The following is a 24,525-nucleotide window of genomic DNA, read 5'->3' on the forward strand; positions in this document are numbered from 1 at the left end:
AGGAAGTCCGCGAACCGCGGCAGACAATTTCACTGATTCGAATCTCTGGAAACGAGTCAGATTCCAATGGCACGGACGCCCATCGAGAGGGAATAAATCGAGTTAGTCGATGCAAACTGTCGGTCAGGCTGGGATCCGCCGCGAAGGCCGCCAGGAAGAACCTTGATATCGACGAAGGGACGAACGTGGAGCGACTGAAACGTTCAACTACCCTCCCAGTAAACGTAAGGGTTAAAAATAATAAAAAGGTTGCTAACCTCTTGTCTGCCACAGATCCCCTTTAAATAATTTTTTCTCATCGCGGACTTTGAAGATTTAATATTTAATACGAACGTCTTGCGTTTCAATCGTACGCTATAATTAGAGAAAATTATATATGCAACGATTGAATTTTTTTACACGCATCGTTTGAACGAAAGTGAATAATATAAAATAATGTTTAACCCTCGATTAAGTTTGAAAAGGAGTAATATAACTTATTCGCGACCGACTGTCGCGAGTTGCGACTTTGTTGCTTCGGTGCCGGCGAAAAGTAAGATAAAAGCGTAAAGGTTCGCGCGTTGATCATCGGTGTGGCCGATTGATGTTCCGGTAATGAAGCGGACAGAAGAATTGAAACAATGAGCCTGGTGGCGGTCGACTAAAATCTCCGGAAATTACTGTGCATCGTTCCACGGGTGTGTCATTAGCAGAGACCCGTGAACAATGGCGCCCGTTGCATCCCCGGCCTCGAAATGTTGACACAACGCTCGCTCAGATTCCCGACTCGTGATTAAGGGTATTGTTCCTACCGGCGACCTCAGATTTTTATCTCGACGAGAAAAACGAATTTTTGTGTGTCGAACCGGGGAGGGTCGAAGGTTGGGCGTTGTCCTTCGTCGAGGGGAGCTTCGTTTTTTTTTTTTCCACGACTCCGTTTCTCGTTAGCGGACGGCGCGTGTCATCGTCGGTGCAGCTGCGACCGAGGGAACATATTGGAAAACCTTTCTTTCGATTAAAAACTCCTCGCCGCCGACAGACCGACCCGCTCGGGGAAATGACTAATTACGGACAGAGAACTGGGACGATTACGAGCACAGTACTGCCTTTCTTCTCGCAATCAAATCGGTACCGACTGATTTCACGTGGAAAGTAATTCAAATGTAGATCGCTGAGTGCGTATATGACGTTAACCCAGGGTGGATAAAATTAATTGCTTTATTTCCTATATCTATCGAGTTACGTAGAGCTTTCTGAAATGAATTTTCAAATAAATTGTATCGTGAATGCTTTCACTGTAAACGCAGAAGAGCGAGGTCGGTTGTGGTGGTTTGTTTTTAGTTTCGATAATGTATTTTTTACTATCAACGATCAATATTAAATTGACATTTTGCGTCAATGTACCCCATGGCAAGTTTTTACAAACTTAATTTTAGGAGTCGCGTATAAATTAAAGAATAATAACAAGTTTATTTTATTCATCGATATAATTTATGCAGACAAAGGACTTTTAACCCTTTGCACTCGGCTGTTCCCTCTGAAGGGACATCCAGCGACGAATTTGGATGTATCTCCTAAGAAAACACAACAATATTATCGTTTTAAAGTGATTATATAAGACAAAATACATAAGCAAAAAATGTAAAAACAGATATGTTTGTTTGGAGTATTTAGTAGTAGGTGATCGGAGAAAAGTCTCTGAGTGTAAATTAACTTTTGTACAATCCATTTTGCAAACTTTGAACAGTTATCAATTTGTAGATGAGTTGTCCTATAGTTCCAAACCTTTTCCAATAGCTTGCAAAATTAAAAGATTCTCTGACGGTTCGTCACACTTGCGCGTTGCTTTGTGCTCGATTGCAGTCCAGTGCGGAGGTCGATCGAAGACCCCGTTCGCACGATCGAGCGATTAGAAGCAAAGTCGAGGAACAAATTATTTGATCGAGCAATCGAAATCTCGTTAAACCGTCGATCGAGGCTGCCGACGATGGGGAAAAGGTATTCTCCAAGCCATACCCGTGGTTATTCATGGTCGTTCGTTTGATCGCCGTACGATTAAAAGGAACGTTTTATCGACGCCACGGATCGTCTCGATTATCCCCTGGATTTCGTTGGTTCGTTCGCGCGAGGGAAACGAACCGTTGATACTTTCCGTCGAGAGTGTCTTCCGGTCGTTATGGATTACCCGGAAGGTCTTAACCGATGGTCTTTTATTTCCAACGACAGGCTCGCAACAAACCAGCGGACGGAGTCAGCCACGTGAACCAGAAGGGATCCGGGGGTCAAAAGGCGCCGCTAGTTTCCGGGCAGAAAGGCGCGCCAGGCACGAAGAACGTGGGGAAACAGGCTCAAAAGCCAACCGCTCAGAAAGGTCAGGTGAAGGTCACGCCGAAGGCGGCTCCTATCAAGACTGGGAAGAACAAAAAGAAGGGCCAGAGACATCAGTATGACCTCACCGTCACTATCAATCTGGTGAGTACGATACTTCTTATACAACAAGTACCCAAATATTTGAAATAGAAATTTTATTGCGTTATTTATTACGTCAAATCACGTTAAATATAGGGGGAGTTCCCCTAAAACCGGACACTAGTGATATCTTTAAAGTGTGAAACGCTATGCGATCGTTATTTTGCGTAAATAATGTTCTAGTCGCGCGTATATAGCTAAAAAAATTAGTTGTTTGTTGCGTTTAATTAGGAGCTAGTGTATCGTACAAATTATAAGCTACTATACTTCTTAATTTTTGTAATGAAAAAACGCGTGAGTAGTATTATTATATCTTTTGGTAAATACTTTTTTAATTACCTTTGAAGAAGAAGCATTAAATTTTAATAAATTCAATTAATCGTTTTAGGAAATATGACGTCAATGAAACTAACAAAAATTGTTATAAGTACAATGTAATATTATTGTATATAGAAAAGTTACTTCGCAAAAGAAACTCAGGGCCAAAAGTCACCCTTATCGATAGTCTTTTTCTAAATTTTATGTTGACCTGACTCTAATACCGACCAGGCAAGCCACAGTAGAAACGGACATTCGTGATCAGACGCGTCTGATCTAGACAGTCCTTCTCCATTAGATGGTAGCACAGGTCTGAGAACATCCACGGTTTTGCGGACATAGTTATCGCCGTACTTTATTACAAATAGTAATTAAACAATAGTCATTATACATTGTCTAATTAAATACAAGTCTACAAATCGTCCATAATCTTTACTTTTAAAAACTAATATGCAAAGAATAGTTCTTCCCTAATACTTCTAACGTATTTAATGGAATTCTCACTTCTGTAATAAATAATAAATGATAACGAAAAAGAAGAATAATACAATAATTAAGTCGTATTGAGCGTGTATAGACTGTTCGTGTCATTATTAACTAGCATTCTTTGGTAAATGGTAATTATATTGACAAAATGAAAGAGGGTAAAGTTCTATCATTTTTTAGAAACAAAGCTAACTTTCAATTGTTTAAAATATGTGCTACGTATTTCCTTATATTGTACGAAAGCGTATATTAAAAACAAATTTAACTAGGGATAATTCGAGCACTTCGTACTGTAACATTTATTAGTATTTCTTACTGATAAACTACATAGTTCAAAATATTCGACGAACTGTTTCTTTAATTCCTGACACTATACAACCTTGAAAATCATAGTGGTTGCTGTAACATACTGAGTAGAGAAGAAGATTGAACACTTTAATTTGTACAATCTCGTAGTGCAAAAGGTCTGCGTCAGTTAATGTGCAAACTTAAGGTAAAAAATACCGTGAAAGAAATTGAACTTGAAATTATAAATACGAGTTTTTACCGATTAGTAGACAGACCTAAACGAGTTAACGAATTCCTCTGCAATAACCAATCAATTGACATGGCGCTCATCGTTGAAAAGCATACCGAGAGAAAACGATTTATCAATTCAAAGAAAATTGACAAAAACGATTATCAGAATTATTCGAGATTGTATATTTTATATAATATCGAAAGCTAGAAAAAATAGTTTGCAACAATTTAACAGATTCTGGCTATAACAAAGATGTTTTCTTCGCGAACGAATCCCGAGATATTCGAAGATTGTGGGAATTGTGCATAGTCACGACGTCTATTCGAAAACGATTGCGATCAGGTGTTCGGTTCGAGTTTTCAAATACAAATCATCCCGTAACGCTCGCCATTTGGCAGACATCGAGCCATCGGCGCGAGAGACTTGCCATTAAAGAAGCAGAATGGTTGGAGGGAAGAGGACGGACGAAGAAGTAAATAAAGAGAAGATCGCGCCAGCCAATCGTCGGGGACCGCTGACAAGTTAAAAACAGCCGAAGGTTGTCCAAAGGTTCGCGCGTGATTTTATCTTCGCTCGAATAATACGGGGGAAGTCGCGAATACCTGTTTCTCCATTCGTTGGAAACCGGTGGACAGCGCTCGAGGTGGGGTCTTTGACTTTCCACGGTCGTGTTCGCCAACCAGAGGATGATTTGCCACCGCAGTGCGTCCCAAACGCCAGGTTGACAACCGCGAAAAATCGCCGTCGCTCGGAATGCGCCCACGCCGATCTTACGCGCTCGAGAGGGGAGAATCGAAGAATGAACTCGCGTCGCGTCGAACCGTCCGCCGCAGACGACCGATGACGTTCGTCAGTCCATAAATATTATTAGTGTTCGGTCTTGTTGTCGCGCTGGTTCGTTTGACGCGTGGCCGAGCAGTTCGCGCGCGAGAAAAGCCTCTTGCGGATCAAAAGGAACGGACAAACGGTCGTCTCGCGACTCCGAACGACTGCAAATGTAAATTTAAAAAGAGTGTTGTTAATTTAGTGGAGAAAAGTGCGACATGTCGGACACGGAGAAAAAATACACGTCTGCGTACGGAAAGCTGCGGAGAGTCACGAGCACCATAGACTGTCAGAGCCGGCAAATAAGCGTGAGTAAGGCAGCTTTTACGACGAGTTTCGCAAAAAGGACGAGAGATTTAAAAAGAATTTAGTAGACGTTTGCACAGGACTCTGAAAATCGTAATATTTCTCGATGGACGTCGATCTTTACGAAATTGGAGTATCTTGTTCAGGACGCCATTTTGAGAAACATTGTTGAGACTGTTTCTCGATTAGAAATTCCTCGATTTTGTCAGCTTTTAATATCTTTCCGCAAAAATCGCTACGAACATTTCGTGCGAATAAAAGAGATCAAAATATAGGTTTTAATTAATTAAATGATGAAGAAATATTGTCAGATTAATCGACAAAGGGTCTACGGCGATTTATCGTTAACCTTCGCCTGGTCTATTTTGCTTCTGTATTAATTCGCTTTGAATTCGCAAACCGGATTTCAAAAGGACCGGATAAATATATAGATGCGGCATAGACACGTACATTTGCAAAGCCCCCGTCTGAGTTTTCGTGAGTTTACGCGAGCCTCTCTCAGAAATGCTGGAAAAGGACGTGACCCAGTTGAATATCGTCTCTATCTACTTCCGAGGAGCTTCGAAGCATCGAACCAAGAGCTTTCGACTAAGACAGTTGCAACAGACTCGTGTCTCTTCCCCACAGTGCTTACGATTACATCCGGGAGTTATCCACGAGCGTATCCGTGAAAGTCGTGCCTGGACGTCTCTAAACGTTTCTGGAGCACGGAACAGACGACATTTAACCAATAGACGAACAGAGATTCCTCTATCAAGGTGACATGTTCGTTAAAGTGAAAATTGATTTGATAATCGTACAAATTAGGGTAAATTTCGTTGATTCGATCACCTTAAATCGTGTTATCGAGGACATCGTTCTGAACAAGTTCTCCCTATAGATACAGTCGCTCGCGATCATTAGCTAGGAAATTTGGTCCTAACAAAATTACTAATCTATAGATTGACACTTGGTCATTACTTCCGTCAAAAATAAAAAAATTATATATTATGTTTTATCGATCCTTGCGCCGTTACATCCCATCACGGATCTATATTAGACACAACGTTCTTTCTACATAGTTTGTAATTTTCTTCTTCTCATTTAATGAGAAAAATCTTCGGTGATAGCAATATATAATTTCATTCTTCACTATTCTGAATGGTACTTCAACTGTTAGTATTCAAATTTCTTATACAGGGTGTTCGACCACCCCTGGGAAAAATTTTAATAAAGGATTCTAGAGGCCAAAATAAGACGAAAATCAAGAATACCAATTTGTTGATGAAGGCTTCGTTAAAAAGTTATTAACAATTAAATTCAAAAATTTCTAATCGTCTGGAAAAATTATTTTCGGTTGCGGAGGTCAATTACAATCATTTTTGGTGAATAGACATACCCCCGAAATCCTACTCAGTTTCGAGAAAAAAATTCCTTACCGAAAATATAATTTCTGGCCAGAAATGTCTGCCCGAATTTTCATGCGAATCTTTAAAACGTCATAACTTCTGAACGGATTGGACGATTTTGATGTTTAAAAAAGTAGTTGCAAAAATATTCGAAAAATTAATCCTTGACCCCGCAAAATGAGAAAACCCCCATAAAAATGGTCCAATTTTCAAACAGCCATAACTCCTACAATTGTGAATATATTTCAATGAAACTTTTTCCTGAAGTAGAGCTCATGGGTACCTACAAAAAAGTATTAGACCACTTTTCTGTAGGGCGTCAAACAAAATTACTAAAAATGAAAAACGAATTTTTAAGAAAAATCGACAGGGGGTAGGTGCCTAAATTTTTCGACGAAAAAAAAAATTTTTAATTAATTCTAAAAAAATTATTTTCGGTTCCGGGGGTCAATTGCAAGCATTTTTGGTCAATAGACATACCCCCGAAATCTTACGCATTTTCGAGAAAAAAAATTCAGTACGATCGGAACTTTAAACGTTGATAACTGTTTAACGAAGCCTCTATCAACAAATTGGTATTCTTGATTTTCATCTTATTTTGGCCTCTAGAATCCCCCATTAAAATTTTTTCCAGGGGTGACCGAACACCCTGTATATTATCAAGAATTACTAATATCATTTTTAATACAAAATTGATTTTTGAAGAACGTCTTCTCGACTAATACGTCGTTTCTACTGTGTACTTGAAAGAATAATGTTTCTAATTTTGTCTTTCATAGGGTTATTTTGAGTTCAAGTTCAGACAAAGTAGTTTTACGTAAAATCGGCGTTGATTTTTCTTCGCGAATTACCGGTTGCCTTTGTCGCGAGGAATGCAGTACAATATTGCGAATGGAATGTTTATTTCGGTGCAAATTGCAACACCGTCGATGTGCTCGTAGCTGTAGATCACTCGATATCTGAGTCACGACCAAACTTAACTAACCCGGCCTGCTTATGGTGAGCTTCATTAGTGCGCGCTTCTAGGAAACTATTTCTACAACGGTCGCATTAACGACAACGCCAGGGGATTGGTTACTCGGAGGACTTCGTTAGGCGGTTATGTTTACCACTAGACGGTCACCGTCTCAAATTTTCATCGTTGGCTACCCGCACGACAGTTAGACATTCGATGTTTCTTCCTGCGACTAAGATTGCAACACGGCAATATTAATAATCGCCATCCGGTCTCTTCTTCGTATTCGAAGTATTGGCTGGAGGATAACTCTAAACAATGTGACACGCTGAGTTGAGAGAGTTCAAGGTTCGTCGTAATTAGAGTTTAGAATTTTTCTGATGACGAATGACCATAAATCAAAGACCAAAATATTTAATCACAACAGGATTCACAGGGTTCCTTTGAATACTGACAACATAATATACTGACAAAATTGTGTGTTCATTACGAAGCACAAACTCGGAGGAAAACGTATTTTAACATTAAAAATCCTAGTCTGTTGTGCTCGAAAAATATGTAGGTCAGTAACCGTTTCGTACGTCGGAAAATTAGTCGGAAAGTACGTCCAAACGTTATCAAACTACGATCCTTAACAGTGGAGATTGTACCCAGTATGCAAAATTGGCTTAAAAAGCAATTAGTTTCAACTAATTTCATAACTTCTATAAACGAGTTATTACTTCGACTAAATTTTGTACCAAAAATTGATGAGGATATTTTATTTCGTTACCAGATTTTTTGAAACGGATACAACATGTATTCGAAGCACCATCGATTACATATAATTTAAAGATTACTTACTTTCCGTCAGAGACTTTTTACGCCAACGATCTTCTTGGCAAAAACCTTTACGTTAACAAACGCATTCGGTCGTTTGTGTGCGCGTGAACAACGATCCGCGGGGCTGCTGATAGGTCGATGTTCCTGTAATCCCATTAACGGCATATGTTCCTTAATCCTTCGTCTATTAATGCTGATTTAACAATGTCAAGCACGGCCATGTGTAGGATACGGATAAGCCGTTGGTATTTTGGGTCGAACAACTCACAAGTTAAGACCGTTGCCGTGAATCGCGCGAATTTTCCACGTGCATACGTGCGCGCGTTTGTTTGATTAAATGCTCGTCGGAACGCACCGGGGCGAGTCGTGTTATTTAATTCACCGACGTGGCACGCGTTCCTTGAATTCCACGCGCCAAAAACCTATTTTGTTCAACCGGGATTCCCCGTTTCGACGAGCACGTTGGTTCGAGAAAAAAAAAATTAATCGACCAGCACCGGTAATTATCGAGGCGAAAATCCACTGTTAACTTGATCAAATTAATGAGATTTCGGCCCGAAATTGGCACCGTTCTGCAAACAGTTCGCAATGCGAGGCCAGCGTTAGCCGCTGCTGCATATTAAGTCTCGATGGGACGTTACCGCGACGTTTGAAGCGCGATAACGATTTAATTAAATCACGCGGCGTTTCGACGGTCTTGCAATTTAACTCATCTCGTGTGTTTTCTCTGTTTTTTTTCAGTCTGAGTATGGACTCACGGAGGATCAAGTGGCTGGTAAGTTTTACCCTCGACGGTTATTCGCCATCGATACGACTCCATTTTGATCGTAGACGGTCTATCGAAACGTTCCTGAGGGTTAATTGTTTTGGGGGAAAGGAAACGAAACGAGCATCTTTGGGTTTCAAACCGAAAACGACTGCGAGAAAACGCTAACGAGTGAAACCCCGAACGAACTTTATCGCGTTCCCGTCGATGAGCAAACGCTCGCAAACGCTCGCAAACGCTCGCAAACGGCGGCAAATACGGCTGTACGTACGCGCGATACGTTGGCCCGTGGTCGTGGTGCTCGACGTACGTCGTTACGCAAATTAGAGCCAGAGAACTTGTTCACGATTTTCACCGCAATGCCGTAAACATTTCTAATTGCACTGAACATCGCGCGAAAGCTAGTTCCCTTTACAGAGGCAACCGCTGGGCTCTTTGACGTTTTTTTTTTTTTACGGTTGATTCACCTCGTTGACGCTTTGATCGATCATCCGGCAATCCTTTCTTTAACGTTCGCGTTAAGGCTGAGTCCTTTTCGACGCTACCTTTTCATGTCTGATTTCGTTGCTCGACCCTTTTTCGGAAAAGCGACGCACCTGAAAGAATGCTAACTTTATTCGTCGTTTAAACGTTTCGATCGTCGTTTTCGAGATTGGTATTTTTCAATAAAAATTTCAGCGTAATGGATGCTCTCGAACGAACGTACAAATGCACTGAACGTAACAAGGACCTCATTACCGGTAGGACTTATTACGATATATTTTAAACTGATTCGATCTGACACGCTTATCAAGCAACATCTGAAAAGCAACCACACTCGAGATGCAAATCTATCGTGAACTGAATAAACACGTTTATGAATCGCATTTTTTACCTCGGAATAATCTCGAACGTCGCTGGTTTACATTCTAGTATGATGAATATAAGTTTAACATGAAAATTTATGTTATTTTAATGCAAAGATTGGCGGAAAGGATCGATTTACGTGAAAGAAAACGTGCTTCTATTTAGATAAAACAAATGCATAATGTATGGAAACGAGAAATTACATCAAAAAGCAATTATCTATCGCGAAATTCGACTTTTTCCTACATCAATTTATTATGTCTATGCTCGAGAAGCTACAGTTTGTTCCAGATTCTAGAATCAGTGTTTATTATTCTCGTAAACTGTTACACTTTTTACAATTTTTTAAAGGTATCTAGAGACATCTTCTTTGTTTTTATAAAATATTATGTAAATTTGTCCAGTTGTGAAAATTTGTTCATATTTTAAATAGTTTAGAATTTATGACGTCAACCGAACTTTATTAGTCAAAAGTTTGCTTGTATAACCAAGATTGCTCGAACAATCAAACACTCGATTTGATTTAAACGATCCAAGCTAGGCTTGACTTGTATTTTCAAGTACTTGGACACCTCTGGCTGCACTGGTTGCCAAACGTTGGACCAACTTCTCCGCAAGGATACACCCGAAAGCTTGCGTTCGAATCGGCAGTAATATCTGTTAGAGAAGGCCCCTTGTCGGTGTCGTCGATCGGCCAGAAAGCGCGAACGACTCGCCTCTATAAAGGGAAAGAATCGTCAGATTCGAATGATCAATAGCCACGTGGAGAACCACGAAAGGTCGTCCAATCTGCGAGAGTGGCTTTACGTAATGACGTTTCCCCGTTATACGCGCTCGAAGCAGGTTGCATAAAACATTACGTTTTGGGCTCGCGTCAACGCGATCGTTGGCCCCGCGTCCGCGAATGGTTCCTAAACGTCTAAAAGCTTTTTAAACGGCCGGTACGCGCGTTTTCGCGATGGCACGCGACCAGAGATCGCCGATTACGCCCACCGGGAAACCACCGAAAGAGAAATTGCCCGCTCGTTTATGCACATTAATGGATCGACCGGGTGTTTACGCGGGTGATAAACGCGCGGCGAACGCGGCCGGACCGATCGGTGGCGGCGAACGATAAGATCAAACGGCGCCGTCTGAAAACGCGCGTCCGTCAGCCACGAGTCTTGGATCGTATAATCCGTCGGGTTACCCGTGGATCGCTAGATTTGTTTTCTCGACCGATTTATCGTCTCTCTAACGGCGAGATTGCTTCCTCTGTAATTAAACCGAGATTCGCGAGTTCCATCAGCTTGTCAAATGCAACGATTGCAGGCGCCCTTTGCGTCGTCCTCTTTCTCTCGACGAAAATTTAGATTCGTTCCGAGACGGAACTAATTCCGACCGCTCGCTAAAATAGTTCCGGCGCGGCAACACGGGGAATAGAACTCGTCGAGGCAACGAGCGTCTTCTCGTTTATTTCAAAACATTTAAAAATCGATCGTTCCATCTCAAAGTTACCATTTTTATTTTAGCAATAGCCTCTTTCTTGTTAAGAATCTATTTTTATTTTTCGTTTGGAATTTTTAGAATTCCTGGAACCATAAGACGATGTTTGGGTTTCTTTGACTGCGTTTGAGAACACGCGGAACGACCAATTATGAATATTCTGCTTTAAAAAAAATTGTACGTACTTTTCGAGCGTCAACAAATACGTATAATATATTTCAACAAAAAAACAGTTGTATAATTCGTTGCGAAAAAATTAACCTTGACCGTTTTCGATTTAAGTTTCAGAATAACAGAATCCTTTCTTTCTGAATCACTGAATTTTCTTCTCGATTATGAGACTGAGAAGATTAAATATTGCATTAGTCGCCCATTTCTGATGGTCTACGAGCGATGTCTGTTTCATTGGGCGGCGTTGATAGCTTTACGGATGAATTTATCAAGAGAAAGGAATTCTCTGTAACGTACACGCGATCTCGTGAACTTTTCAAGACTCGCTAGTCGTACGCATGTTTTTACCCACGACGCTCGTCGGACGTTTTGAAAATTTATAACGTCGCATCCCTCGCGATTCCGTCGCGACTGGCTAGTTGCCCGAGATTCGCGCGATCTCGGCTGGTTTTGTACGACTGGTAACGCGTGACGGAACATGAACACGTACAAACGCACGAGCCCCTCATGATTAATAGACATCTAAATCCGCGAATTCTCAACAATGCGACGCCGTCACAGAGCCCGTTCGTTATATATCGTTCTATTGCCAAATTTTCGCTGGAGTTTTTACCTTCGTTGTTATTTACGGTTCGCTTTGGCGATCTCTGAAATTCTGCCGCCATTTTATCGAAAAAGTCGAGTTACTTTCGCGTTCCAGGTGATCAGAGTGTCTCGGAAAATATTGGGGCGTCTTAGATGCTCTGCTATACAGGGTGTTCGGCCACCCCTAGGAAAAATTTTAATAGGGGATTCTAGAGGCCAAAATAGGACGAAAATCAAGAATACCAATTTATTGATGGAGGCTTCGTTAAAGTTATTAACGTTCAAAGTTCCAACCGTACTGAATTTTTTTCTCGAAAATGCGCAAGATTTCGAGGGTATGTCTATTCATCAAAAATGATTGTAATTGACCCCCACAACTGAAAATAATTTTTTTAGAATTTATTACAAATTTTTTTTTTCGTCGAAAAATTTCACACCTCGAATTTTTTTCTAGAAAGTGGGTAGGATTTCGGGGGTATGTCTATTCACCAAAAATGATTGCAATTGACCCCCGCAACCAAAAATAATTTTTCCAGAACGATTTGAAATTTTTGAATTTCATTGTTAATATCTTTTTAACGAAGCCTCCATCAACAAATTGGTATTCTTGATTTTCGTCTTATTTTGACCTCTAGAATCCTCTATTAAAATCTTTCCCAGGGCTGGCCGAACACCCTGTATAATTTTTAATCGATTCTGATATAACAGTTTGTATGAAAATATTTATAGCGTTCGTTGAAACTTTTATGGAACGTAAGCTGAGAAGAATGAACTTAAAATATAATTAATTTTCGTCCTGAGTACCTCTAATACTTTTTTGTAGAGGATAAAGAGAGACATCCGATGGCGCATAAAAACTGTACAGTTTTATAGTACAGTAAAGACGACCTTGAAATCATCAAAACGCCAAAAATTTTTTAACTACGCGAAACGCCTCGTATATCGGTAATATAATACAAATGAATGTAAAGTATAACATTAGTCAAATCGAAGAAAAATATATTTTCAACAGTACCTAATACCACGAAAATCGTTATTATTTTCACGATTGGCTCAGCAGGCCTAGTTTAAACGTTCCCTTGAAGGTTGTCTCTTAATAAATTATGGCCGCGAAGCGCGTGCATTATTTTCCGAGGCACCCTGGCGAGAATCGATACGCGCGTTTCATTCTGAAAAGAGTCGTTCGGGATATCGCGTGCGATTTATTTCAATCAATTTCAATTTACCGAACAAAGTCCGACGCGTCGAAGCCAGTACTTGATCGGTATACTTGCGAGCGTGGCTATAAAAGGAGAGCGTCGATGTTGATCGACCCGACGCTTAATAAATCGAAGATATAGAACAGCGTACGATTTGTCGTTGCAGAATTCAAGGAGGCGTTCATGCTCTTCGACAAGGACGAAGACGGTACCATCACGATGGCGGAACTCGGCGTCGTTATGCGATCTTTGGGACAGAGGCCGTCGGGTAAGTGGCATCTTAAATCATTTGCGAAACGGGGATACGCGGAACGTGATATCGGCCGCGTGTTGTCCGCGTGTACCAAGGTAGACACAATCTGGCCAGTAGCCACGAGCTGACGAAAGCTGTCCACGTGCAGCCAAAAAGTATAACGGTTATCTAAACCTTTATTCCGACCACTGTATTGTCTATTAGTTACCGATAGCAAAGAATCGCTCGTGAAATTCTACCGTCAATTTATACAAGGTGTTTCGGGGGGAATTTTAATGGGAGGTTCTGGAGGTCAAAATAAGACGAAAATCAAGAATACCAATTTATCGGTCGAGGCTTCGTTAAAAAGTTATTAACGTTTAGAGATCCGTCTGTGGAACTGCAATCTGCGAACAGCTGCTAATGGTTCTCACTCAGTATGAGAAACTCTACTTAATGACGTATCGACAGCCTTACAGATTTGTGAATGAGAACCATTAGCAGCTGTTCGTGCATCTTTGAACTTAAGATTAAACTTAATACCGATGATAGAAACCTTGACCAGTTTCATCCAGGATTATTATTTCAAAAAAAAGATCCACGATAATTCGTGTAGACTTTGTCTCCCGAAAAGAGCCACCAAAATTTGGTCGGAACATTGACAATATACAATGCAATACCTTCTTTGCATACAGAAGTGTTCCGAAAACCAATGAATATCGAGTTTCCAAACTTTATCAATATCGACTTCGCCCGAAACAAACGAATACTTCCTTAATACATTGCCAGATACATACATATGAAAATAATTTACATACGATATTACTCGTATACTAAGTGAACCACGGTTTGATTGCTTGGATCTATCCATATACAGTAGTTCCTCGCTAATGTTCGCTACTTTTTCCCTCGATATTGTTCGCGAAGTTGTCCTCACCAATTATCAGAGTTGTCAGAATCTTACTTATTCCTGTAGATTAATTATTTAAAAATCCGTGACCAGACAGGCGACGTTCAACGGTCAATTAAAATTTAACCAGAATTAAATGGCACCTCGGTTCTCAGGCGTCCACGCAATCGGAACGTCTCGTAAGAAGTTTAAACCGAAACGCAAACTTCGGGCTCGCGCTTCTTGCTAAATTAATATTCCAGATGGGGATTCGAAGGTTTTGCGACTAGGCGAGAGTTAAACGGCGGAATCTACGAAAGTAGGCTGTGACAAGAGCCCGGGGAAAATTAACTCAGGAGCGATTCCGTGCTAGAAACTGTTATGGTTAGGCGCGCGTATAAACGTTCGTAATTAACTACACGACGGGTCTTTCCATCCCCGACCCCGGGGCGGGGGTGTACAGGGAAATTAAATGTCTTTCGTGAAACGACGAGGAGTGTACGCGCGTTACACACGGAAATTAGAAGGGGGACACGAGCAAAATGACACGTTGTTTAAACCGACGATTCTTAATTCTCGTGTCTACAACGAGTAGTACGCTCGTTCCTTACCGGAGCTCGTGACTAATAATTTCCCGTTACAGAGACGGAATTACGAGACATGGTGAACGAGGTGGATCAGAATGGCAACGGTACCATCGAGTTCAACGAGTTCCTGCAAATGATGTCGAAGAAGATGAAAGGCGCAGACGGAGAAGACGAGTTACGCGAAGCATTCCGGTACGCCCTTTTACACCTTTCCTTTTTTCCCTGTTTGTAACATTGGCTATCGAATTTATCGACACTCGTGGTTCTCAGAGTATTCGACAAGAACAACGACGGCCTGATCTCTTCGAAAGAGCTGCGACACGTGATGACGAACCTCGGTGAGAAATTATCGGAGGAAGAAGTCGACGACATGATCAAGGAAGCGGATCTGGATGGCGATGGAATGGTGAATTATGAAGGTAATCCTCGAACAATTGTAGTAGATGTAACGTATACAGTGATTAACGTTTTAAGCATGCTGGGAAAGGACGTGTTTTGGTAATGGATTTTGCATTCCAATTAAATATTTTCATAGTTGCGATGGAAATGAATTCCGAGTTGAAAAAATCATCGTTTCGAAATAAAAATTTTATTGCACGTTTGTAGTAATGCTTAAGCAAAAATTATTTATTTAATACGTAGATTCATTTACAATGGTTCGCATTCATATAACAATTATGAGAATCGGTAGGAGTAATAATTGATAACCACTGACTTGTACTACTAATTATATTTGTTTAACTTAAAAATATGCAAAACTGATTAATTCACAGCAGTTCCTACGAAGACTTTTCGAAAAGAAAAACACACTTTGCGGTGGAGAATCATGTACGAAAAATATTTCTTCAGTCGGATGTTCAATGTGAATCTTTTGATTTTTTACGTAAAACAACTAGTTTTTAGACTATGAAAGAAGGGTGCAAAAATGCCGTCCGTATCGTAAATTTTACAGTCGTGACACTTAAATGTTCCTCCAATTAACTTCGTGAATGTATTCAGAAACGATTGTTTAATGATTTCTGACCGAGCATGAGCCCTTAAAAAAGCAAATTTGAGATAAGTTTCTCGCGTCGCGGCTCGAGAACAAATTCCCTCCTACAACGATACGAAAATTTTCTCACAGAATTCGTGACAATCCTGACGTCGAAGAATTAGTTCGGTGGCGGTGGATCGGATGCGAAGCTACGAAGCTGCCGGAAGTCTTCGTCGAAGGTAGAGTCGAGAACGTGAGTTCCTCCGTGAAGTTATAAGGCAAATCGACGGTTCGTTCCCCACCGTTCAAGACACCGTCGAGGAAATTGTGGGCGGAGAGATGCGATAAAATGCACAAAAGTCGCTGGTCCTTCGATCCTAAAACGATGGTCGCGGTTCGACGTAGAGCTTTACGGCAATGGAGATTCGTTGGACCCTGAAAGGGTAAGTGGAAGAGGGGAAATCGTGTCTCGAGTGATGGGGCGACGGACGACTCGACCGGAAGTCCCACGTAAACGGAGGATAATCGCGAGAGGCGATAGAAAGCGACTTCCGCAGTTGCACACGCATACACGCATGTACACCTCGCTCCTTCGAATTAATTTTACAAGTATAAGCTAGCGAAACGACACTGTACGTGAAAAAAAAAGAAAAAATAACGAGTGAGGTGCTCGCTCCCGAAACAATCAACTGAGCTTTGTTTAGCGTTTACCTACATACTTACCTACCTATACTCTCTATTAATGCTATACAACGTCGTTATTAATACTGTTAGGAACTAAACCAATCCTTCGTCATCTCTCACCGGTTTGTCATTTGCGCGTCGTCCGAACGCGGATCGCCATCGACGGCCTAAAATCTCTATTTTAGGATCGCGAAAACAGCATTACGGGCGCGATATCGAGTCGAGAAGCGTAAACGTTCCAAGCGTTTTCGCGTTACAGAGTCGAGAATACGTCGCGGGATCGAACAAGTGTTTTTTCGCGTGTCTCGATCCTCGGTGAGACGATCGAGACCCTACTTCGTCGTTCCTCTTTCACTCCCGTCGATCGATCGGTATTGTTCCTCCAGTTTCGTAGGGTTCACGTCTCGATGCGAGACGAACACTTCCCGACATTGTCTCATTAACATATTCTGGTCGCGGGACTCGACGCGAGAGATAGCTCTATAACGATCTGTCTTCAAATTTAGATGAATGTCGTTTGGCAAGTAGATTAGTTCTAACGATGATATACTCGTGGCAGAGTTTTTAGACGCATGTTGTGGCGGCATGCCAGCGCGGCCGCTGGAAAGCAAGAATCAAAGTAACAGTAGCGGTTTTTTCCTTAAACGTACAACACCAGTTGTAGCTGACCTTTTTTCCCCCCCGGTGGTTTTAGTTCCCGAACGTTTTGTATCCGATATAAGAGCCGCGAACTCTCGCGACTGCGTAACCCGCCCTTATCGTTGTAGTCTAGAAGGGATTAAATGGCCGCTCAGGGCCCATTCGAGGATCGTTCCTCGAACAGGGAGAATTGGAAATGAAAATTGGCCCTGAGCGAGCAATTAATTTTGCCCCCTAATGCAGTCCCGACGCGAACATAGATTCTCACCTGTGTCTCAGCTCTCCCGAAATACCGAACACCGTCCACCTAAAAGAACCTCGACATTCGATCCTGACCCACAAGCCAACCGTACTACGTCGTGCACCCCTTAGGTCCTTAAGATAAGAGAAGCCACAGCCGTAGGTCGCGATAGATGGTAGTTAATTAGAGCATAGAGGAAGTACACGTAAATAAATAATGCATTATACACATACCTATTATATATAACTATACATGGTGTTACTACCGAAAGAATACTTGAAGTAATGTTATTATGGATATTCATATATATATATATAAATATATATATACATACATACATATATATATATATTTATTTAGTATATACTTATACATACATACATACGAACATATATTATATATACATATACACGTTAGCGACGTACGTCGGTGGTATACTGGCATTGATATTTTTATGGTTTTAAAAAAAAAAAAAATAATGCAACAACAAGAACAAGTATTAGTGTCAGAGAGAGAAAGAGAGAGAGAGAACGCGAGAGCGAAAGTGTGAGAGTGAATGAGAGACACGGAGGAGTGAAAGAATGCGAGAAAGGGAAAGAGAGAAAGAGAGAGAGAGAAAGAGAGAGAGATAGAAAAAAAATTGGTTTGGCTGGTCGAAGCGCGGAAGAGAAGCGAGTGTGCATAGCGTATAATATTCTGGCGAGAGGGAAGGGGAAACGGGATATAAAACAATAAGATGAGCTCTTAAGCGCGTTAGAATTCGAATTGTCCTTTATAAGGAGCGTCGACGGATGGCACGCGAATATCACTATTGTTATCGTTGGTAATATCGGTCACACGAAGCGGTGATTTCACAAACATCCACACGTTCACAAGCAAATACACACATACACACACACACAAATACACACGTACATGTAGAGATAGTTAATAATTCTGTTCTTTAGTTTAGGAAACACGCATACACATTGCGCTGTTCGGCTCGAACGATAGGTAAGACACAATGAGGGATCGTCGCGAGCGAACCTCGAAATGCGATCGAAATATCGGAGAAGGTTACCTCAGGAAACACGACGTACTTACCTAACAATTGCGATTGTCTTTTTCGGCTAACTCGCGCCCCTGGCTCACGGCGATACATACAATCGTTAAAACAATATCCTTCCTCGAGTCTTTAGTTACGAAAGGTGATCATTTGTAATGCAACAAAATATAGATTCCCATAACAAGTTGTTTAAAACAGTAATACTATTTTGATAAAGCGTCGAAGCAATTTTAATATTTTCGAGAAATTGAACGATGCTTCCGTTGGAAGAAACACCTTTCGTATTTTATTTTACTCTCGAAGACGTCTGAACGACTGTGATTCGGAGTTTGGTCTTAAAACAAAAATCATATTCTTGCAACGTCTTTGTTTCAACGTCGATTCTTATTCGACGACCGTAAATTTCGTTCGATCAACGAATAAAGGATTATACGATCGAACTTACGGCCGTCCGCCATTGGCGCGACGCGAAGCCGGTTGCGCAACGTATGTAATTCGAAAAAGGCGCGGGCTGTGCAACGTATAAAAAATTGATATCGGTGAAACGCGCGAATGTTCAAGCAAACTCATTACACAAGACGCTTCGATAGCTAAAAACATAAAACGAGCTCGATAAATCGATGCAAAATAGTAATGTATAACGTCCCGAAGACAATATCTTTAACGATTTTATTACTGGAATCTAATCGAGATTTACCTCGGGAGAAGGCCTACGTTTTGGCGCGTGTGTCCGACAAGATAGATCGTAGAAAGACTGTCGGCGAGGAATAAGAGGAAGATAACGAAACGAGACATTTTACGATGCAAGATGTCACGAGAAAAGGTGCTGTTTAGCTTAAAAACCGTAAACTTTCTTTCTACGTAGTCTGTGTCCGTCTGCTTTTTGCCTCGTCCAAGTTATCGCACTTTTCCGTTGGAAACACCTCTTTACTGATCAGTTTCTTTTTTTTTTTCTACTCACGATCGAATCTTTTCGTTCGTTGCATTTCACCACACTGTAACCACAACGTTTATTGGAAGATTGCGACGAACAGGCAAGGTTCAGTTGGATATTTACGACGTGCACGAAATTTCACTGTACCCCCATGAGTCTTTGGTTCGACGTTTATCGTTTTTAAAGGGTAGAACTTAATCGATAAGATTATCGAGAAACGTTAGAACACAAGTACAAGATATCGTCAATACCTGTATATATATACATATATATATATATTATATATCTTTCCCAAACAAATCGTGAACAGGATTGGAGTCCTCGTGCTACCGACGTATCGAACGACTCATTAATCGGACACGGATAGAACAACGTCTGCGAATGTCCGCCGGATGCATTTCAGTTCGCAATGCGACACTAAACGCACACTCGTCACGCGCGCTTGTATTAGGTACCTTTTTCATTGTTATAGATCACGTTGGATCCACGAGGACTCCGATCGCGAGATGCACGTCTTTCGAATCAATTATACGTACATATACTTGCCCCGTGGCGGGCTCGCGCGACATTTTTCTTGGATTCTCAATACAGGGACTACCCTTTGGTTGACCCTTTCAGACCTTAAATCGTTTCACTTTATCCAAGCTTCGTATTTGGCCCGTTACATGTATTGCTTGTCACCAAATAAAATTCGATCAGTATGTATCATAATTAGGGGTGTGCTAGAGACACAAAATGACAGTATCATCATTTAATATTTATAGCTGATCTTTTCCTTATCCCTAACATTCCATTATGTGACTGATATCTTTGAAATGAATCATTATATGCTCAATCTATGCTATTATCAAGCAAAATATATAGCCCTTTAAATGCAAATTCTAAATAAAATATTATGTAGTTAATTACATACCTGATATTTATTTCTTATAGTCTAATTATCATTCGTTTAAACTCTTTGAATTTTTGAGATTTCCGATATGTTCGAGACCTCGCACACCCCTAATCGTAATATAGACAAATATTTTCTTCTCTCGTGTCAAGCTTTGTTTCCCTTTTATCCGAAGTCTTATGGACGATATTTAACAGCGACGGTCAGAGGTGAAACAGACATTATCGAAAGAAAATTGAGCAAAAGGTCTGGAAGAGTCGAACCCCGAGGCTCCAGCGCTGTCCCTGAAACGTGGTAACGAAAGATTGCATCGCGGTACAAAGAGTTTTGTCACGAGAACAGTGGGAGAAGGGACAGCCCTGCCCGACAAAGAGTTGTCGTTGATCGACCCTACCGAAAAGTATTTTTATAGAATACTCTTCAAACACAGATACTACGATACATTGAAATGCATACGACATCGCGTTATATTCTATTCTATATATTATATTATATTATATTACATTATATTATATTTACGTCATCGTATACGGGCGCGTACAAATTATGATATCGTAAATTAATGTCCTACTCTGCTGGCAGATTTCATTGTAGTCGTTACACGTACCTATCAAACGACGGAGCCATCAAATTGATCACGTCCTTTAAGAAGTGTACGCAAGTCTTCCTTTCGATCCGCGCTGCTCGATGCTCGAGGACGACTATAAAGATTTAGTTTCACGGCGTGTTCGCCGCGATCGAGCGCCGTCCTCGGCGAACGTATCGCTTGTTCTGCGCGCATTATTGTTTCCCCGAATAGAGTTGCTCAAGAGTCGATAATTCCGTAAGTCTTTTGATACCCCCGTGTGCGTCGGAAACGGATCGATTCGCGAATCTGTAGATCGGGAACAACGACGACGAAGAAAACGCACGGAGACCGGACGCGGCGCGCTCGACGTAGACGCAGCAGATTCGAATGTATTTTTGTTTCGCGTTTATTTTCTCAGACGAGCCGCGAGTGTCTCCGTTCGTTTCGTTCGCGTCGATCACTTTCGGTACGACGATAGATCATCGAAGCGAAACGATCGGAGGCGGTGGACGCGCTTGTTTCCGCGATTCGAACCATCAATTTTTAGCTTACGTCCCGGAACGCAGACAATCCGCGAGCGAATCGACTACTCATATCGCAGAATATTTTAAAACCCGTGTCCGTAGTCGTACTCGACGATACGCTTTGCTCGTGGCTTTGTAAGAACGATCGCGAGGCCGGAGTCACGCCAAGAACGATCAAGAGGATCGCGTAAAAAGAAAAAAAAAAAAGAAAAAAAGAAGAACAGGGGAACCGAAAACTATATAGTCGCTATCGAGCGTGTTGGATGATTAAGATGGTAATCAAATAATTAATAACCACGTCGCTAGATACGGAAGGGGAAACTTGGATTAACTTAGATGTATAATAATTGTAATCGTTAAATAAGTGTAACTACGTTGTTCTAATCGCGAGGGCGTCCCGGACGTCAGGAGGCGAACAGACTTCGAAAACGGGACGCTCTCCCGTCTCGGTTATTCGTTAGTGTAATCAAACGTATCTACGTTTCGCATCCGTTGGCTGGCGTAAAAAACAAAAAAAAAAAAAAAAAAAAAATGTATCCGCGCTTCACATTGAGATCGGGAATGGTCACAGAATGCAACAACCAGAGATTGAGACGACTTCGGTGGATAAAACGAGAGCAGATGGCGCGAATTGCTTGCGAACGATCGGATACATCGACGATTTGTTGATCGGAGGGACAGCTCCCTGGTCGAGCGGATCTGAAATTGCACGGTCACGTTGCGCTTTTCCTGGGTTCGGTATTCGTTGGGCGCAGTCGTCTAGACCAGTCTTACTCAATCTTTCTTTTGGCGCTCGTCCATCTTCTGAGTTCTCCTCGCCGCTCGTCGGTAAAAATAATAAGCACGCGATTATACGAAACATATAGTGGAATAAAAAGAGTACAATAACGTAACAGATATATTGCTGTAATATTAGTACCACACGCGGTGAGAACTGGGCTAAAAAGATTCAACGATACGAAAAGTAATAATGAGATTTTGACTAGAAATTTTCTTTTGCATTTTCCCTGCGATTCAGGCAAGCATTCTCGTAACATATCAACACCAATCGCATTTATTCCAAATGATATCATATTTTTTACTTACGGTATTGTTTTGATAATACTTTCCGCAGATCCACTCGGAGGATTCAGCTTTTTGTTATTATTTGCACGGCGTTGATAATCGTTGGTCTAGACGGCACGGCGAAACCGGTGAAATTAAAGGGCAAACAGCAGTAATCAAATTGACGGAAACGCGTAAAAGATTATTTTTCGAGTACACGTTTCGCGATATAAAATATGGCTGCTTCCCTCTTACGCTCGCTATCGCTGTCGCAAATTTTGTCTCGGTTTGCCTAATGTGAAGCGGTCTAACGTAGTGGCATCACAAGTAGGCAATACAATATATTGTTAACAACTGCGACCGAAACAGAACGATGGTCAAAGAGTAATTATTATAATAAGAAAACGTCTTTCATTACTTTATTATACGATCGCGAGTACAAGTCGTTGTTAGTCAATCGCGTGTATACGCGTGTATATCCGATACAGCAACCTGAAAGGGAGACCCGTTCGATAGGTCTTTGGTTTTTTCGCGGAGTGCAAATAATTCTAACGGATACGGCGCGGAGGCGAGACTAAGCGCGTTAAGATGTTATAAGGATGAAAATTATCTATGAAGCGTAATAGAAGAAAAAAAAAAATGAATAATAGCGTAAACACTAAGTCAAGCGAGGTTACACCAGAGATATCGCACTGTGAACGAGAATATTTATATTTTTACTTGAGAAAAAAAAAAGTTATAGTAACGTTTGTAACGTCTAATTGACCCATCCGGTGAGGAATGTTTATAATGTTATTTTTCTAGAGTATATATCTAAACAGTTATCATTGTGTTATGACGAAACGTGCTCTCAAGCGACAAACAGGCGAGATCCACTCTAGATGCAAATACGTATATTTATCTTTAATAAACGTTAAGTTCGCCCCAATTCTTTCTTCGTCGTTCTTACGATTACCTTGGTAAGTGACGTATATAGCCGTATATAATTGAATGTACAATGCTGCTACGAAACTTTGGATCGACCAAATGTGTTTCGACGCGGTGTTCGTTACGATTTTCCTGCTGTAAATATTAATTGTACTTAAGTTGGAGTGAAACGCGTACTTCTGTACGGGCAATTGTTAAAAATTGTCGATAGCCACTGTTTACCATTTCTGCGAAACTTTTCATCGTCGAGGATGTTATCGTTGAACTTTTTCTTTTTTCACCGACGCTCGTTACGAATGAAAATACACCCGATCCACGCAAATTGCATACAATGTTTACGTTTCGATGGTACATTGTTTAAATTACCTTTAGCGATTCGACGGACGATGAAATTGGCTATCGGTACGATACGACAGAAAGCAAAACTCGTTAGTTTCGTTTCTCGTTTCTTTGATTTTGCTCGAAAGCGATCGGTACACGAAAGATGAGAAAAGAAAAACTGCTCTCGGTTGGTGATCGTAAAAAGTACTAACACGTTCCTTAACTTTTCTGTCGATCTACTCTATGACCATTTATTGAAACGTTCCTTTGTACCTTAGATGGGATATTCTGTTCTTTAACTGCGGTACCTGCGATCGAAGGTTCTTACTCAGATTTGCTCCACTCACGTTTCGTCGTAAGGTGGGAAAAAAACAAAAAACGGAAGTGCTGGAAACTGTGGCGAGAGTGCAGTATGTATGGTGTTAGCTATATGAAACCATGTTACGTGTAATGCTATGTACTGTAAGATTAAAATACAAGATAAAACGGTGATGGCGTGTACTACTGGAATGTAATAAATGTATCGAGTTACCCCTAAATACAGCCATTTTATAATGGACATTTTTCGTGGTCCGCTCTCCCTTCATTTTGTTAGTTGTAGGACAAATTGGTAAGATATCGATGGTAATACGTATTAACGTTTTTCACATTATATGTAGCCATTCTCAGATTTTGTATAAGCAATCAAATATCCGAGCTACTTAAATTCATACGTGTTTTAGAGCCCACAGTGTAGATAGTATGGAACGATTTTGTTCAAAATTAAAATAAATATAAACTTATTTAAGAGCAACCATGACAAAAATGATTGGATGGATTAACGACATAATAATAATATTATGTTAAATACAATTTTATTTAAATGTTCATAGTTATTATAAATGCATCGAAATATATTGTATTCT

General features: G+C 40.9%; 1 protein-coding gene across 6 annotated transcripts in view; it reads left to right on the plus strand.

Annotated features, from left to right (window-relative positions):
• The window catches only part of LOC143348237 (calmodulin-alpha), a 94,359-nt gene extending 70,180 nt beyond the window's left edge, over window positions 1-24,179 (plus strand). For 5 of the 6 annotated variants that reach the window (XM_076778239.1, XM_076778240.1, XM_076778236.1 and 2 more), the window contains 6 exons: window positions 2,206-2,451; window positions 8,810-8,843; window positions 13,287-13,388; window positions 14,885-15,020; window positions 15,099-15,247; window positions 15,952-24,179. In XM_076778239.1, coding sequence (XP_076634354.1) covers window positions 2,206-2,451; window positions 8,810-8,843; window positions 13,287-13,388; window positions 14,885-15,020; window positions 15,099-15,247; window positions 15,952-15,983 — 699 coding nt within the window. In that variant the 3' untranslated portion in view covers window positions 15,984-24,179. Of the gene's footprint in view, window positions 1-2,205; window positions 2,452-4,338; window positions 4,906-8,809; window positions 8,844-13,286; window positions 13,389-14,884; window positions 15,021-15,098; window positions 15,248-15,951 lie in introns of those variants that run through there. The other variant, XM_076778241.1, reaches the window with a different exon arrangement.
• Window positions 24,180-24,525: the final 346 nt, after the last annotated feature.

Source organism: Colletes latitarsis, chromosome 11 (genome assembly GCF_051014445.1).
Source record: "Colletes latitarsis isolate SP2378_abdomen chromosome 11, iyColLati1, whole genome shotgun sequence".
Classification (NCBI taxonomy): domain Eukaryota; kingdom Metazoa; phylum Arthropoda; class Insecta; order Hymenoptera; family Colletidae; genus Colletes; species Colletes latitarsis.